The following is a 16,340-nucleotide window of genomic DNA, read 5'->3' as shown; positions in this document are numbered from 1 at the left end:
ATGAATACATACGAGAAGGAGCAAGAACGGCTGTTGCGTCTCTGGGCAGAAGACATTGAAGATGAAAAGACTGAACTACCCGACGATGACGAAGAAGACAACGAAGAAGATGTTGTTGAAGAAAGGGGCGACTCCAATAGCGAAGAAGAGGGCGATAGTAACGACGAACATGTAGATGGAGAATCAAGCCTACAACCGTTTTTTATGGGGAAAGATGGCGTTACGAAATGGAATAAGCAACCTTACGCCCAAAGGGTACGTAAATCAAAATCAAATATTTTACGTGAACTACCTGGAGTAAAAGGAGTTGCAAAATCTGCACTAACACCATTTCAATGTTGGCAACTGTTTTTTGATGATTCTATGCTAACCAGTATTGTAGAAAATACTAATAAATCTATAGAGTCCATATCCAATAATTACGCAAGATCTAGAGATGCCAAGTACACTAACTTAGTTGAAATGAAAGCTCTGATAGGATTGATATACTTAGCAGGTATTCATAAAAGCAGTAGAATGAATACAGAAGACTTATGGAATCGAGATGGAACAGGAATCGACATGTTTTGGATGACAATGTCACTGCAACGTTTTCGGTTTCTTTTACGAGTAATTCGAACCGATGACAAAAATACAAGGGAAGAACGTAAACAGTACGATAAATTGGCTCCTATTCGAGAAATTTTTGATTCATTTGTAAAAAATTGTCAACAACACTATACAATATCCGAATTTACCGCAGTTGATGAAAAGCTGGAAGCATTTAGAGGACGTTGTGGCTTTAGACAGTATATACCATCGAAGCCAAGTAAATATGGTATAAAAATTTTCGCTTTAGCAGATGCAAAAACGTACTATACTTTCAACCAAGAAGTATATGTTGGTCAACAACCTCCGGGGCCTTACCAAGTGCCTAATGACCCAAAAAATGTAGTATTACGTTTGATTGAACCAATTTCTAAAACAGGCAGGAATGTTACAACCGATAATTGGTTCACCAGTTATCCGTTTTGAATACAGCAGGTATAAACTCCCACATAATATTCTGTGCAAATAATCCTGCTGTAGATTTGATCAGACGAAAATATTTGCTACATCTAGCACGCGACCTTACCAGTGAACATCAAAAATACAGGGCGACATTGAAAAATTTGCCCCGTGCTGTTCGGCAATACCGACAAGATGCTACTGGAATTCAACAAGATCGACGTGAATGCCCCGTAAGCGGAAAACGGAAACGCTGTGAGGAGTGTGTTGGTTCCGATAGTAAAACAAGCTACTTTTGTAGCGAATGTTTCAAGTATTTATGCCTCAAACACACATGCATTCGTTGCAACACCTGTACCAACAAAAATACTGTCGCTGACAATAAAAACTCTGATTATGATACATATTAATTTATTATCAAGTTTTTTATATAAAAATTATTTGTAATCAATAAATCTTTTATTTATGTGTATAATTATTTATAGCTGCATTATTCAACAATATTCAAACCATAAAAAGATATCCTACTTTTAAAATTCTGTAAATACGAGTATTGGGTCTACTAGACCCAGCGCGACCACATTTTCGTATAACTAACGCGCGACTACCGTCGGGTTAAGTAGCATTAACGAAATTCGTGTCTTTAGTTATTTGAATTTTTTATGAAAACGACAATGTTTCTTAAAAAATAATAAGAGTAGAAAAAGTTTTAGAATTAAATTCCACATGAAATCAGGTAATAATCTAGAGATAAGTTGTGTTAAATCGTCTTAATTTATTGTCCTGTACATGTCCATGTTCTGTGTCGGTTCTTATGTGAATCACCCTGTAGATTGTACATTTTCGTTTTATTTTCGTGCCGAAATTTTTGTATGTGTTCGTTCCGCCCGCAAGTAGAAAAAAACCAGTACTCGTTTTCTTCGATTTGTTGATATGACACAGAAAATAAAGATGAGTTTTACAATGAACTTTAGTGCGTTTCTGTTCAACAATTTCTTTCACAAGTTTAGTTTTCATTAAAGTTCTAAGTGTACATTCTGGACAAAAAAGCAAGTATAGTTTTCTATTAACATTTTCGAGATCGTATAATTAGTCATCAACTCATTTTCAAAAACGATCGTGAATAGATTAATCGAAAACAGAAACGAACAGCCCTTGGAATGAAGCTTGAACCGTACCGTACTCCATTGCACTGCGACGTACAGAAGGAAATTCGTCATACACATGTTGTTTAGACCGCATTTATCCCCGACGATATTGCGCGTGTGCGCTTCCTCCCTTAACTCTTTGAGTTACTCCGGGTTACCATTTAACCCACTTAAAAATAGACCTTTATCGTATGCTGGGACAAAATTTAACCCACTTTGAAAAATGGTTGTAACTGTCACGTACATCGGTTCAGATTTAGTCCCACTGGTAATACACCTACGCAACGACTGCACAAATCCAAATCTGGTAGGAGCAACCGCCATTTTCTGAATTTGCTGTGTTAGTTGGTACATCGACCACGTGCTTTCCATGTAGGTAAGTTTGACAAATTGCCTTTATATTTACAGAATGTAAATTGAAAAATAATAGAATAACTGATTAAAACTAACATCTATAGAGTCTAAGGTTAGCGTCTATTTATTTACTGTTTATTTGCTTCTGTGATATCTTAAAATAGTTTAATTTTCTTTTAAGGTTTAATTTTTAACCCACCATACCACTAGTTTATCTTAAGATGGCGCGTCGAGAAACATTGCCTTTCAAATTAGTTGGTATGACTCAAGATGAGTTTTATCGAGAACTGGAAAATATTGGTAATGAAGATTTTGCAAGTATTCCGTCGGATATTGATTCAAATAATGACAGCGATTTCGAAATTCAAGATGAAAATTATCAAGATACTGTTGAGCTTGAAACTGATTTTCGTGTAGATGAGTCTAATGTGGAATTTCTTGACGATGATAATGATTCAGTATGGTCTAGCGATGATGATGTACCACTAAACAGGTTAGTGTGTAGCAGAGATGTAACTTCTATGACGTGGAAAAAAGATTCAAAGCAAAATCTTCTTACAAATTTTACTGAAACAGCCGGTATTCCACAATTTATAAGAGACATGCCAGATGCCACACCTTACGATATATATTTTTAATTTATTATTTTCTGATGATATACTGAATTACATTGTCTTTCAAACAAACTTATATGCTGAACAAAATTATCAAATAACTGGCAAAACTTATAAGAAAACGGATCTAGATGAAATAAAGACGTTCATTGGAATTAATTTACTGATGGGTATTAAAAGTTTACCTAGCTACAGGGATCATTGGTCCACGGCTCCAGATTTACATGATTCGTATATCAGCAAATTATGCACACTTCATCGTTTTGAATGGCTTCTTTCAAATATACATTTGAATGATAATAATATGTTGCCCCCTAGACAGAGCTCACAATTTGATAAACTCTATAAGGTTCGTCCTTTTCTAAATATGCTGAAAGAAAATTTAAAAAAATGCTTTTATCCTCAAGAGCATCTGTCGGTTGATGAGTCAATGATAAAATTTAAAGGCAGGTCTAGTTTGAAACAATACTTACCCAAAAAACCCGTGAAAAGGGGTTATAAGGTATGGATGCTTGCGGACGAATCTGGTTATTGCTTAGATTTTGATATTTACATGGGCAAATTAGATAACAAGATCGAGAAAAATTTAGGATTCAAAGTTGTTAAAACATTTACCACAGACCTAGTAGGTAAACATCACAAGGTTTTTTTTGATAATTACTTCTCCAGTGTCCCACTCATGCAAGATCTTCTTGAAAATGGCATTTATGCTTGTGGAACCGTGAATATAAGAAGAAAGTATCTTCCAACTTTTACTCCAGATAAAAAAATGAAAAGAGGTGATTGTGACTCTTTTTCTAACAATACTGGTTTATCGGTATATAAGTGGAAAGATAATAGATCCGTGCATCTTATTTCAAATTTCCATAATAGAGAAGATTTCACAGAAGTGAATAGAAAACTACGAGATGGAACCGTTGGTACAATATCGTGCCCAAAGGCTATTATTGACTATAATAAATATATGAATGCGGTAGATAAATTCGACCAAATGAAATCAGTATATAATATAGATAGAAAAAGCAAGAAATGGTGGCATGGTATTTTCTTTTTCTTTTTGGATGCAGCGGTTGTAAATGCATACGTCATATATAAACTATTAGGAAGTCAGAGAATATCATTGAAGAATTTTAGAAGAGAAATAATAGATCAATTAGTTGCTCACAAATTCGTGGAAAGTTTTTCACTACCCGTCGATATATCCATTCCTGTAAAAAAGCACAAGCTTTGCCAACCCGAGACTGTCCGTTTAGAAGGAAGTAAACATCAGCCACTTCGAACGACAAGACGAAGATGTGCCCTATGCAGTACAAAACAAGCAGAGCTGCGTACCAATTGGATGTGTTCAGTTTGCAAGGTGCCCTTATGTTTAAGTGCGCAAAAACTATGTTTTCAAACATACCACAGAAAAGTCAAAAAATGAAGATTCTGTATAGTGGGACAAGAAATAACCCACCTATTTTTTTCTTTCATGTAATCAGTTTGAAAAAAAAAATATATGTTAGATGTTAATTTTATAAATGAATAAACACATATTAACAAAAAATAGCGTGTTCAAAAAAATTTTTTTTCTTGTACCTTTAAGGTTATTTTTGTCGGGATATTTACGTACCGCAAAGAGATAAACATAGATCCGAAAATGGACCATTTTCAAGATATTCAATGATTTAGTTTCATAAGTTGATATTGTTATCATGAATTTTAATTTGTTTTGTTTTGTAATTTTTGTTTGTCTAATCAAAAAAATAATAATTTGTGAAATTATTATTTTACTTTTATTAATTATTAAGCTCTTATTAATTACTCCAAGGAAGAGATGGCGGATATGGTGTATTATGGCTAATTATAATGTTAAGTAATAATATATAAAAATATCTAAAGAAATATTCTAATTTAAAGAAGTTTAAAAACTTAATGCAACCGCTGAATTTTGCGAAATAATTAATAATTTATTTGATATATTAAATTCCAGATCATTAGTAAAAATACATTTAAGCGTAGTATTAGTCATCGAAACGCTTCAGCCATATTTGAGTTAATTAATATATTACTGGTTTAAAGATACAAAAGCCGTTAAAAGTTAAAATATGTATTGAAAGTTTAAAATTAATGTATAGCAAATATGTACAAAATAAATGTACATTAAAATTTAATTTAACATATAAGTTATCACAAGACCGCTTAGAAAATTTTTTTAATGCAATGACACAACGAGGAGGATTTTACAATAATCCGACTGCAGCTAGACAATTTGAAGGGTGGTACAAAAAATTATTATTCCATGCTAATATTAAAGGTGCCGAAAATGAAAACGCAATTACGTTAGACAATACATCCATTTTAAGTTGTTCATTCATACTTAAGGAAAATAGTGACATTGTTGACAATGAAATAGAAATTACGGACGGTGTAGATATTCCAAATTTTCAAAACATTCATTTAACAACAATTCAATTCGATATAGTGACGTACAATTCAATTCTTCTTTTTCTTATTTCAATAACCATATCAGAACTATTTACATCTGAATATCAATTATGTTTTACTCCAAGCCACTGTGAAAACAGATGGCGAGTAATTGAAAGAAATTATAAAAAATATGTAGATAACAATAGTAAAACGGGCAGGGGTCGGAACGTATTTGTTGAGGAAATGAATTAAACCATTCACAATCGTAGTACCGTAAAATTCATTCACAATACGTAGAAATAGTGATGTTATCGAACTGAGTCAGGGAAATTACTTAAAAAATGTATTAAAAAGATTAAAAATGGAAGAATGTAAATCTGTAAATACACCGTTAGAAAATAATGTTAACTATGAAAACTTAAATGGTGATAAAGATGATCGAAAAATGCAAAATATTTGTAGAAAAATAATCGGAAGTTTAATGTACGCAGCATTAGGAACTAGACCCGATTTGTGCCAAATCGTTAGTTTGTTAAGTCGTTTCTAGCATAGACCAAATGTGAATTTGTATAAATCATTGAAGAGAATTTTGAGATATATAGTTTTGAGACCAGAAAACGATTATGTGTTGTGCGGTTATGTAGATTCGTATTGGGTGGGAGATACAATTGATCGTAAATCGACCACAGGCTATGTTTTTAAAATGTTTGGTTGTACCGTTACTCGTGGTTGAGTAAAAAACAACAAAATGTATCAATCTTATCAACGGAGTCTGAGTATGTAGCATTGAGTTTAGCAGTGGCAGAGGCTTGTTGGTTACGAAAACTTATTATAGATTTCAAATTAACAACATGTGATGACCCGACATTATTGTATGAAGATAATAGGTCATAATAATATTATTAAAATAGTACTAATTAAGACTAACGAGCAGATAGCAGATATGTTCACTAAACTATTAAGGCCATTTACTACCAAACCGTTGGCATCTATTAGATAAGCTAGCTATAAGATACCGCTAAACTAATAGTTTACGGAGTCGGCCGTCCTATCACCTCAAGCTATCTCACAGGTAGGATACATAATTTTATTAATACGGTGTTCAACTAATATGGAATAATGCTTCTACACCTGCTATAGTATAATATAGATATCAAATCAGTGAAGATACCTATTATAATATCAATAAACGCACGATTTTATCCGATATTGCACAAGTGTTTGATCCACTTAGGTTGTTGTATTCAGTAATCATAAACGTAATAATCATTTTGCAACAAATATGAAAAGCAGGCTTAAATTGGGATGAAGCGAAATCATATCCATACAAGTTATGTTAAATTCCGTGAACAGGTACCTTATCTTAATTCAATTCTTGTTCCGCGGCATATATTGCTTCAGTATTCAAGGCCATTAGAGTTGCATAGATTTTCGGACGTATCAACGAAAGCATACGGGAGTGCATTTATATTCGTGCCTGTGGTGTCGACAGGGGCAGTCATTTGATTTTCGCAAAATCAAGGGTTGCACCATGGTATAAGAATATAAGGTAGAACCGAAAGGATTCGATTTTTCAACCGTTCTGCGCAGATCGTCGTCTAAACGTCACAGCCTAATGGCGCCATACTGACTGTAGTTTTGTTGTCAACGTTTAGCTTATGTAATTTATAATCTGTAATAAAGCTTATTATGATTATTGTTGTTATTATTATTTTTTTAAAGAAAGCCTATTTGATACAGCATTTATCTGTAATATTACATTATGAAGTATCATTATTGAATAGTGTAAAAATGGGTGACGTAGATACAAGACTCCTCCAAGCAGATTTGTGTTTGAACATATTAAATGCCTGGATGGCTCAATTAAAATAGCTTCCGCAAAACAATCACCAGCACAGGAGTTCAAAAATGAATCGTTGAGCGAACGGGACGAACACGAAAATGGGAGTAACCAAGCACCTCTCAACGAAAGAAAAATGTATTCATATTTAAACCCATAAAGCGAATGGTCCCACATGGACATGAATGCGCTGAGCACACAACTTTCGATTGGTGTTCGAAAAAACGAAAATCAGTTAATGTTAAGACCACAAAATATTGAAAATCGTAAAGTAGTAATAAGTAATACTTGCACCTTTGACAGCTTAATACAGATACTTCTTTGCCATTCGTACTGTGATAGTACCTCCTTCCAAACGCTAGTTAAGAAAACTGATAATATGTTGATGACGATTTCCCAGTTACTAGACAATATTGACAATTACCTTCCATCATCATTAAAGGTAGTTACCAAATGTAACACATGTTTAAAAAACATTACCGAAACACAAAATAAATTACTATTATTACCGGCAAACACCTATACTCAGCACTTGTTCGAGCAACTTCTGCAAGAATTCCTTAAACCTGTGGCGGTCAACAGTTGCTGTGGAGACAAAACTATGAAAGTACCGGCTGTGTTAGGCTGTAACTTACGCATATATCATTTTTGAAACCTTCACGGCATGTCAACTTTCTTTTGAAATTTTTCCGAAAGTTATAGTGGTGGAGAATATCAGCTACCATTTGAAGGGTCTAATAGACCCTTCAAATGTTATTGAAGGTGTAGCAGACAAAAGTGTTGGACACTGCGTGTCATATTAGGTTTGTTCGAGCAGAGAATTAGGTATAAGTTTATGACAAATTAGTGCATTCATGAATGCGCATGCGCATGTAACGATTAATTGCGAACTAGTACGATATTTGTCACAGCTCGAACAGTAAAAATATGAAAACAAATCTCCGGTGACATAACCTAACTTTAAGTGAGTATCAGTTAGTTGTGGCTTGGTGACTTGGTTATAATACGCGTTATACGAAATGGATGTATTGCCAGGTAATTATAGCAATTTATTAATTATAAACTAAACGTTTACTACGGAAGTAGGCACACTAATGAAATAAAATCTAGTTAAAATTAATAAATAAGATGTCATCTGAATATTTGGATTAATCATTAAAGAAGTATGTTAGGCAATTTTGCTGTGTAATAATATTGATATTTGTTTGTCCTTTTAGACAATTCTTCCGTAATTCTACAAGACTTGCAACAACAAGAATATAAAATCTGGACAGTTAATTCCACAAAATTAATGATCGATTTGTATAAAAAATACAGACATAAAGTGGGTGGGATAGAAATTAGAAATTTAAAAAAGATGTGGGAGTTGATTCCTGAAGAATTAAATAAAAATTATAAGCTGAATGTGTCAGCTAATAATTGCGATAACAGATGGCGAGTATTGGAACGGAACTACAAAAAGTTTATTGACAATGCACATAAAACCGGTAGGGGAAGGAAATGTTTCGAATTTGAAACGGAAATGAATGAAGTGTTTGGAAAGAAGAAAAACATTCATCCCGAAATCCTGCTATCCAGTAACGCAAAATAATATCCATCACAAACCAGTGACCAAATCATTGAACAACCATTTGAAAATGTAGAAGAAGAACCACAACCCATTGATGAAACCATCAATGAACTTAGAAGAAAAGATGATACCCAAAAAGAGATCATACCCAAAAGGGCGCCTAAAAAAAATAATTTACTACACAATCCAATAAACTCAAAAAGGAGAAAAAGTATAATCCAAAAAAATGAAATTTTAGAAGAGATGCGTACAGACCGCAGAAGGTATTACGAGGAAAAAATTCAGTTGGAGATGCAAGCTCTTGATAGAAAAATGCAACTGGAGGACCAAAAATTATTAGAGAGAAGAAGGGCAAATGATCTAATTGAAGAAAAATGTAATTAGAAACAAAAATCGTTATTCTAAACCTCCTGGTTGACTACCTAGTTAAAACATTATTTGCTATAAAATTTCTATGTTGAATTCCATCTCCATTGTCAGCTTCATCCTCCTCATTGTTGGCTATATTGCCTACAGCTTGAACTGCAATGTCATTATTTACTTCATCTTCAACATCATCCAATACAAGTAAATCATTGTCTACTGCTAAGTTGTGCAAAACACAACAAGCTCTTATAAAATTTGCAATTAGTGAAATATCCTTAAGTTTGAGATGAAATAATTGTCGAAATCTTTGCTTCAGTAAACCAAAACAATGTTCAATTACATATCTATTTGAAGATAACTTAACGTTAAAATTACGTTGGTTTTCAGTCAGCTGACATCTATCTTTAAAGGGCGTTAACAGATGTCGTTGACAGGGGTATCCACTATCGCCCAATAAGTACAATTCTCCACATTTTTCTGCTAATGTTTCCGACAATGGTGATGTTCTGAACACTCTGCTATCATGAACGGAGCCTGGATATCCAATAAATATGGCCCTTATTTTGCGAGTATGATCACAAACAACTTGCATCTACAAAATATTTTGTATGTAACAGATACAAGACTATATATATTTACTATATTCCTATTTCAATATAAATTATTTCTTACCTGAATCGAGAAATAATGTTTTCTATTTAAATATGAGTCGGGGTCGTTCTTTGGCTTGTCAATTTTGATGTGACTTCCGTCAATTGCCCCAATCACTCCAGGAAATCCATTTGTTCCACTTAAACCAGATACTGCATTGTTAAAAGTATTAAGTAAACATATTAGAACTTGTTTCAAAATCTACGCTAGATGATTATGATTCTATTAGAATCATTTATTTTAATCCATGGTGTGTTTATTATACAGGGTGCGGCAATTGGTTCTCCTACTTTTCAAAAAATCGTGGAAGGGGCATCGATGGCGACAGAGGCGTGGGGGGTTCCGTTACAAACACTCAGAGAGCGTTCCGCACAAGGTATGGTTTGCAGTTCACAGATCCGGTCCCTGATCGTGTGGCACTTCTTTTTAAACAAACAAAAAGGCAAACAAAACACCAAGACGACGTCAAGGTTGCGTAAAGGTTTACTTACCTCAGCCAGCCTTTAGACAGTGGAGACGGCGTGGGTTTAAAATAATATTCAAAGATGTTAATGGGCGCCACGGACTTATATAAAACCTTTACGAACGTACTTGACCACACCCTAATCAAGTCCGAACTTAGAGTTACAGAAACGAGTGAGAACAAATAACTAACAACCACAATTGAAACTGAAGAAAGAATATCTATATTATATGTAATCGTAGAAAAATATTCATGTATACACATGTAAGTACACGTAGATATACAGGGTGAGTCAATAGTGCGGGGACGGAAGATAGTGGCTATACTATTGAAAATAAAAGAAATGTTTTTATGCCATCATATATTACCATCAAAGCTGTATCGATTAAAATTATTTTCAGCTATACAGGGTGTTTCACTATTCCAGGACCATACTCAACTTCATTTTTTTAAATGGAACGCTATGTATTTTTTTACATATTCTGATTTGCTGTCTTAAATGCTACGACTGCATATCTTGTTTTTAAATTTTGAATGCAAGGTTGCCAAGTTATTATTTTTTTTGTGAAAAAGTTTGAAAATTCAGGTGGTCACTTAAAATTCGTTATCTGCATTAATATTGAATATTGAAGATTGCAATTTGGGGTGTCGATAAACAAAGCTTGGGTCTTTCGAACACTGTTCATACTATTGGATATCATTGTACAGGGTGTTTAGCAAAAGCGATTAATTTATGCAATGTTTGGAGAACCATAACTTTGTTATTTTAAATGGAACACCCCGTATTTTTCTAAGGTTTCGGATAGCCTTATTAATTATCTTTCATTTTTGTTAAGCATATGGTATCTCTAATACGTGTACTTTTTGAGAAAATTAGACTGCTTTAAAAATGTCGGCATAAACGTGATTTATTAAAAAAAAGTAGGCTTTGAAAAGATTTTTATAGCAATACGAAGTGTCAAACAATTAAGTTTTGATTTCTCTTTGTTTGTTCATAACGTGTTTCCAAAATCTGTTGTTTGATTAAAATGAATTTTAGTCAAGAAGAACTTATTGATATGGTATATTTCTTGGGTGCGGGAGAGCGAAATCCATTTCTTGCCTCTAGACTTTACGCTCAACAATTTCCAGAGCGTAGGCATCCTAGGGTTGAAGCATTTGAAAACCTTCAAGAAAGGTTTGAAAGAACAGGACACGTCAAATACGAAAAAAAAGATCGCGAGAAACGAACCACTCGGGAAGAGAACGAACTTTCTGTATTATTAAAGGTAGTTGAAAACCCGCACACTAGTACACGCAAAATAAGCAATGAGCTTAACGTCAGCCAAACGTCTGTTTCAAGAATCTTACGAAAATATAAATTTCATCCATACCATATTCAATTAGTACAAGAACTTGATGCAACTGATTTCCAGAAAAGGCTAGAATTTTCGGAATGGGCATTAGAAAAAGTTCAACAAGAGTATAATTTTTTTGATTATCTATTATTCAGCGATGAGGCAACGTTTCACAAAAATGGCTACGTTAACCGCCATAACTTTCATTATTATGATACTATCAATCCTCATTTTATACGACCAGTAGACCACCAACATCGATGGTCTGTAAATGTCTGGGCAGGGATAGTAGGATCTTGTTTGATCGGGCCGTATTTTTTCGAGGGAAACGTTAACGGAGAATCTTATTGGAATTTTTTGGAAAATCACCTGCCAGCACTTTTAGGAGATGTTCCACTAAACGTTCGGCAAAGAATGTGGTTTCAGCACGACGGTGCGCCACCTCACTATAGTAGGATAGTTAGAAGACATTTAGACAGAATTTTTGTTGATCGGTGGGTAGGCAGAGGAGGTCCTGTTAGATGGCCACCACGTTCTCCGGATTTGACAAAATTAGATTTTTTTTTGTGGGGATATGTAAAAAGCTTGGTATATGAAGAACCACCAACGACGAAAGCAAATATGATGAATCGTATTCGCGATGCGTTTGAAACAATAAACGTAAACATGTTGCAGAACGTTAATGTTTCATTTCTTAGACGAATTGAAACTTGTGTTCAACAACAAGGAGGCTATATTGAACATTTACTTTAATTTTGTTTTGTTAATGGTTGTTGCTTAATTCTTCATTGTATTTTTTTTAATATTGTGTATTGCACCTATATCTTTTTCGACATAAACTTACTTATATGTTCAAAAATGTTGTTCCATAGCCTACATTTTGTAAATAAATCACGTTTATACTGACATTTTTAAAACAGTCTAATTTTCTCAAAAAGTACACGTATTAGATATATCATATGCTTAACAAAAATAAAAGAGAATTAATAAGGCTATCCGAAACCTTAGAAAAATACGGGGTGTTCCATTTAAAATAACAAAGTTATGGTTCTCCAAACATTGCATAAATTAATCGCTTTTGCTAAACACCCTGTACAATGATATCCAATAGTATGAACAGTGTTCGAAAGACCCAAGCTTTGTTTATCGACACCCCAAATTGCAATCTTCAATATTCAATATTAATGCAGATAACGAATTTTAAGTGACCACCTGAATTTTCAAACTTTTTCACAAAAAAAATAATAACTTGGCAACCTTGCATTCAAAATTTAAAAACAAGATATGCAGTCGTAGCATTTAAGACAGCAAATCAGAATATGTAAAAAAATACATAGCGTTCCATTTAAAAAAATGAAGTTGAGTATGGTCCTGGAATAGTGAAACACCCTGTATAGCTGAAAATAATTTTAATCGATACAGCTTTGATGGTAATATATGATGGCATAAAAACATTTCTTTTATTTTCAATAGTATAGCCACTATCTTCCGTCCCCGCACTATTGACTCACCCTGTATACACAGGTGTCCTGTTAAGCGTACGGAGCGGCTGTACCTCAACAACGGTAAGGCCTAGAGGTTTGGGAAAAAAATCTTTATAAGCAAAGTGACCAAGAGAAATAGCTGGAAATTATTTTGAAGTTCGTAATTCGACCGCTAGGAGGCATAACTGCCATTGAGAAACATAAAATTGCCGCTATCTCAGAAACTTAGACGATGAGCTATAATTTTGACAACATCATTTAATAGCTTGGATAATACCGCATCGCTTTTGTTTTGCGATATTTCTCATATCTGTCATAATAAGGGAGGGGGAGGCCAATGCGTTTTCATATGTTTACATTTTAATATCTCCTGGACCATTCAACCGATTTGAATATTTTTGGTGTTGTTTGAAAGAGCATTTTATGCTCTTTTTAAAGATATTTTCAATAAGACCGTTTGCTTTAAAACAAATAAGCTAGAGGGCGTTATCTGCAGCGATTACATATTTTTGTGATTTTTGAAGAAAAGTTAAATGGAACGATACTATTTACTTCACAGATTCTTAGTCACCTTAAAATTTGCTAAATTTTAGTGAAAACCGCATCTCGATATCGCCACCCGTTCTCGAATTATACAAGAAAATGTTAAAAACTCGAGTGCCCTCAATCGGATCCAGTTACCTCATCGATAAAAACAAATCACATAACCATGATAACTGTGAACATGTCATTTACCAACGAAGAAGCGTATGATGATTTATTTTCAATGTTTCGAATACGATGCAACTGCATGGCAAAAATGTGCAATGCAATTACGACAAAGAAAGACATTTTTCTCTAGAAGTGTTTTTAAAATTGATTTAGCGATTACGGAAAACTGGCAATGTGTAGCCCATTCAGACATCTCTATGAATTCGTAAATCACATTGGTGCGCAATGCATGGAGTTCACAAATAATCTGGAAACTCCGAAAACAATTGTCCACAAGATTCCTCAAGAAAATAATATCTCCACCACGTTGTTTTACATCAGGCCTTAACAGATACCGATTATGATAACAGACTGAACTATTATCATTGACTTTTAAATATGATTTGGACAAATCCAAACCTTTGATCACAAATGCTATGGATGCATGAAGCATCTGTCCACAAGCTGGTGTAAACTTGCATAATATGCATTCTTGGTTCGAGCAAAACACACATTGCTTTCTCCCCTTTATCTATCGCGTAGACTAAACGACCTGACTTTTCAAGAAAAACCAATAACCAGGGAAAATATGACAAAACTCTAAATACCAGTAGAAACGTGTCCAGGGCCGAGACTTAAGTTTTTTTTCGTCGAAACTAGATTAAATAAATGCATTGAGGTTTATGGAAGGCATTTCGCACATTAGTGAGCTATTTTTGCCAAAAATTTAAGTTATTCTACGTGTTGTGGTTTATTTTGTTTTATTATCATTGTTGATGTTTCATTGATCCGTTAGCTTTTAAACACGCCTCAAAAGTAGTTTTGAAACAGTTCTAAGCTTGGATAAAGTGTGAAGTAAGGGTCTAGATAATAATATTTTTGTGGTCTCTTATTTGTTTCCTAAGGTAACTTGATCCGATTAAGATATACGAATTTTTAACATTTTCTTCTAGAATTCGAGAATGGATGGAGATATCGAGATGCGGTTTTCACTATTATTTAGCAAATTTTATAGTGATTAAGGGTCTGTGAAAAAAACAGTACCGTTCCATTTAACTTTTTTTCAAAAATCACAAAAATATGTAACCGCTGCAGATAACGCCCTCTAGCTTGTATTAAACCAAGCTTCGAGGAAGGCGGTGTTACAGTCACCGTGACGTCCCATCGATACTGTAACATGTTGGAGGAATTTTTGCGACCAAACATTGAGGAATACGGGGAAGAGAACAACAGAGAGGACTTCTGGTTAGAGCAGGATGGGGCTACGGCCCATACAGCCCGTCATTCGCGTCAGATTCTGCAGGACATGTTCCCCGGTCGGGTGATCTCCCTACACGAGAACATTCCTTGGCCTCCTCGCTCGCCGGAATTGACCCTGTGACTTTTTCCTGTGGGGTTACCTCAAGGCTGAGGTGTTCAAACATCGCCCTAGGACCCTGGAAGGGTTAAAAGAGGCAATTGCGGAGGAAATCGTTCACGTTGACAACGGTATGTTAAGGAGAGTCATGGAAAACTTCCGCGAAAGACTCCAGATGTGCGCCACCCGCCAAGGCCGTCATTTGGCCGACAGTATTTTTAAATCCTAAGTCAAAAAAACTTGAATATACAAGCTTTTTGAATAAAAAAAAATTTTTCAAATATCTCATTTCGTTTTTATTTAACAGCTCTTTCAAATGTGGGAGAATTAATTGCCGCACCCTGTACATACATAAAAATCATATATACGATTTAAGATTCATTTAAGTAAATTATCCGGTAATATTCTTGGATGAAATATATTCGGTGTGATGACGTAATCCAAGAGTCTAGACTCTCTACTGTACAAACATGTTATAACCTGAACTTCATTCGTTAAACGCACAGCGCTCTGATGAGTCTGATCGCACATTAGGCCATTTATATTTTCGGCAATATTATGCCTTAGTTTTTTTTCGTTTAGCACCACGTTGTTTGCTTGCTTTAATTCGTTTAGTTATGGATGTGAAAAGTTTGTTGCTATCATGGGGCTGTACGCCGGAAGTTATAAACATTTTTGAAGGTATGTAAAAAGTATACAACTCATTCCATTATGTCCTCTTAAAAAAGTCGGTATTTCAGACTTATGGAAAAGGATTTTATAGTATATTATAGTCGATTATGAATCGAAGTAGGTAACTAGAACAATTCTTTCTAGTACGCTTCTTTTACGATTCTCGTAATATGAAAATGTCGAACCACAGTCAATTTCATAAGTGTTGTTACTTAAATATTGAATTTATGAAATTTTGTAGTAGCGTATCGTATATAGAGCATATATCATATCGTATAAGTTAATAATGAGCCGTGGTCCCAAGTAATTGAAAAATGGCAAAAAAGTTATCATTTGCGAAGTAATGCAAATTGTGCATCAGTTGAAGAATTATTGCACATTTGACCTGTCCTAAGCGA

At 34.2% G+C, this 16,340-nt stretch overlaps 3 protein-coding genes across 3 annotated transcripts; 2 read left to right on the top strand and 1 right to left on the bottom strand.

The window, feature by feature from the left end:
* On the top strand, positions 1-1,014 carry LOC111421049 (piggyBac transposable element-derived protein 4-like). Its single transcript, XM_023054164.2, has one exon. The coding sequence runs from the start codon at positions 1-3 to the stop codon at positions 1,012-1,014; it is 1,014 nt and encodes a 337-aa protein (XP_022909932.2).
* An 8,326-nt stretch (positions 1,015-9,340) lies between these two features.
* Positions 9,341-10,847, bottom strand: LOC111421937 (putative nuclease HARBI1). The gene is made up of 3 exons (XM_071196860.1): positions 10,838-10,847; positions 9,961-10,091; positions 9,341-9,880 (listed from the first exon to the last, which is right to left on the bottom strand). Exons 1-3 carry the CDS (start codon positions 10,845-10,847, stop codon positions 9,341-9,343), a joined length of 681 nt encoding a protein of 226 aa, XP_071052961.1.
* A 583-nt stretch (positions 10,848-11,430) lies between these two features.
* Positions 11,431-12,492, top strand: LOC139430195 (histone-lysine N-methyltransferase SETMAR-like). The gene has a single exon (XM_071196859.1). The coding sequence runs from the start codon at positions 11,431-11,433 to the stop codon at positions 12,490-12,492; it is 1,062 nt and encodes a 353-aa protein (XP_071052960.1).
* The last annotated feature ends 3,848 nt before the right edge of the window (positions 12,493-16,340 follow it).

The sequence above is a fragment of the Onthophagus taurus genome, chromosome 6 (assembly GCF_036711975.1).
Source record: "Onthophagus taurus isolate NC chromosome 6, IU_Otau_3.0, whole genome shotgun sequence".
Lineage (NCBI taxonomy): Eukaryota > Metazoa > Arthropoda > Insecta > Coleoptera > Scarabaeidae > Onthophagus > Onthophagus taurus.
The sequence above is the reverse complement of the archived record's forward strand: the minus strand, read 5'-3'. Positions and strand labels throughout refer to the sequence as shown.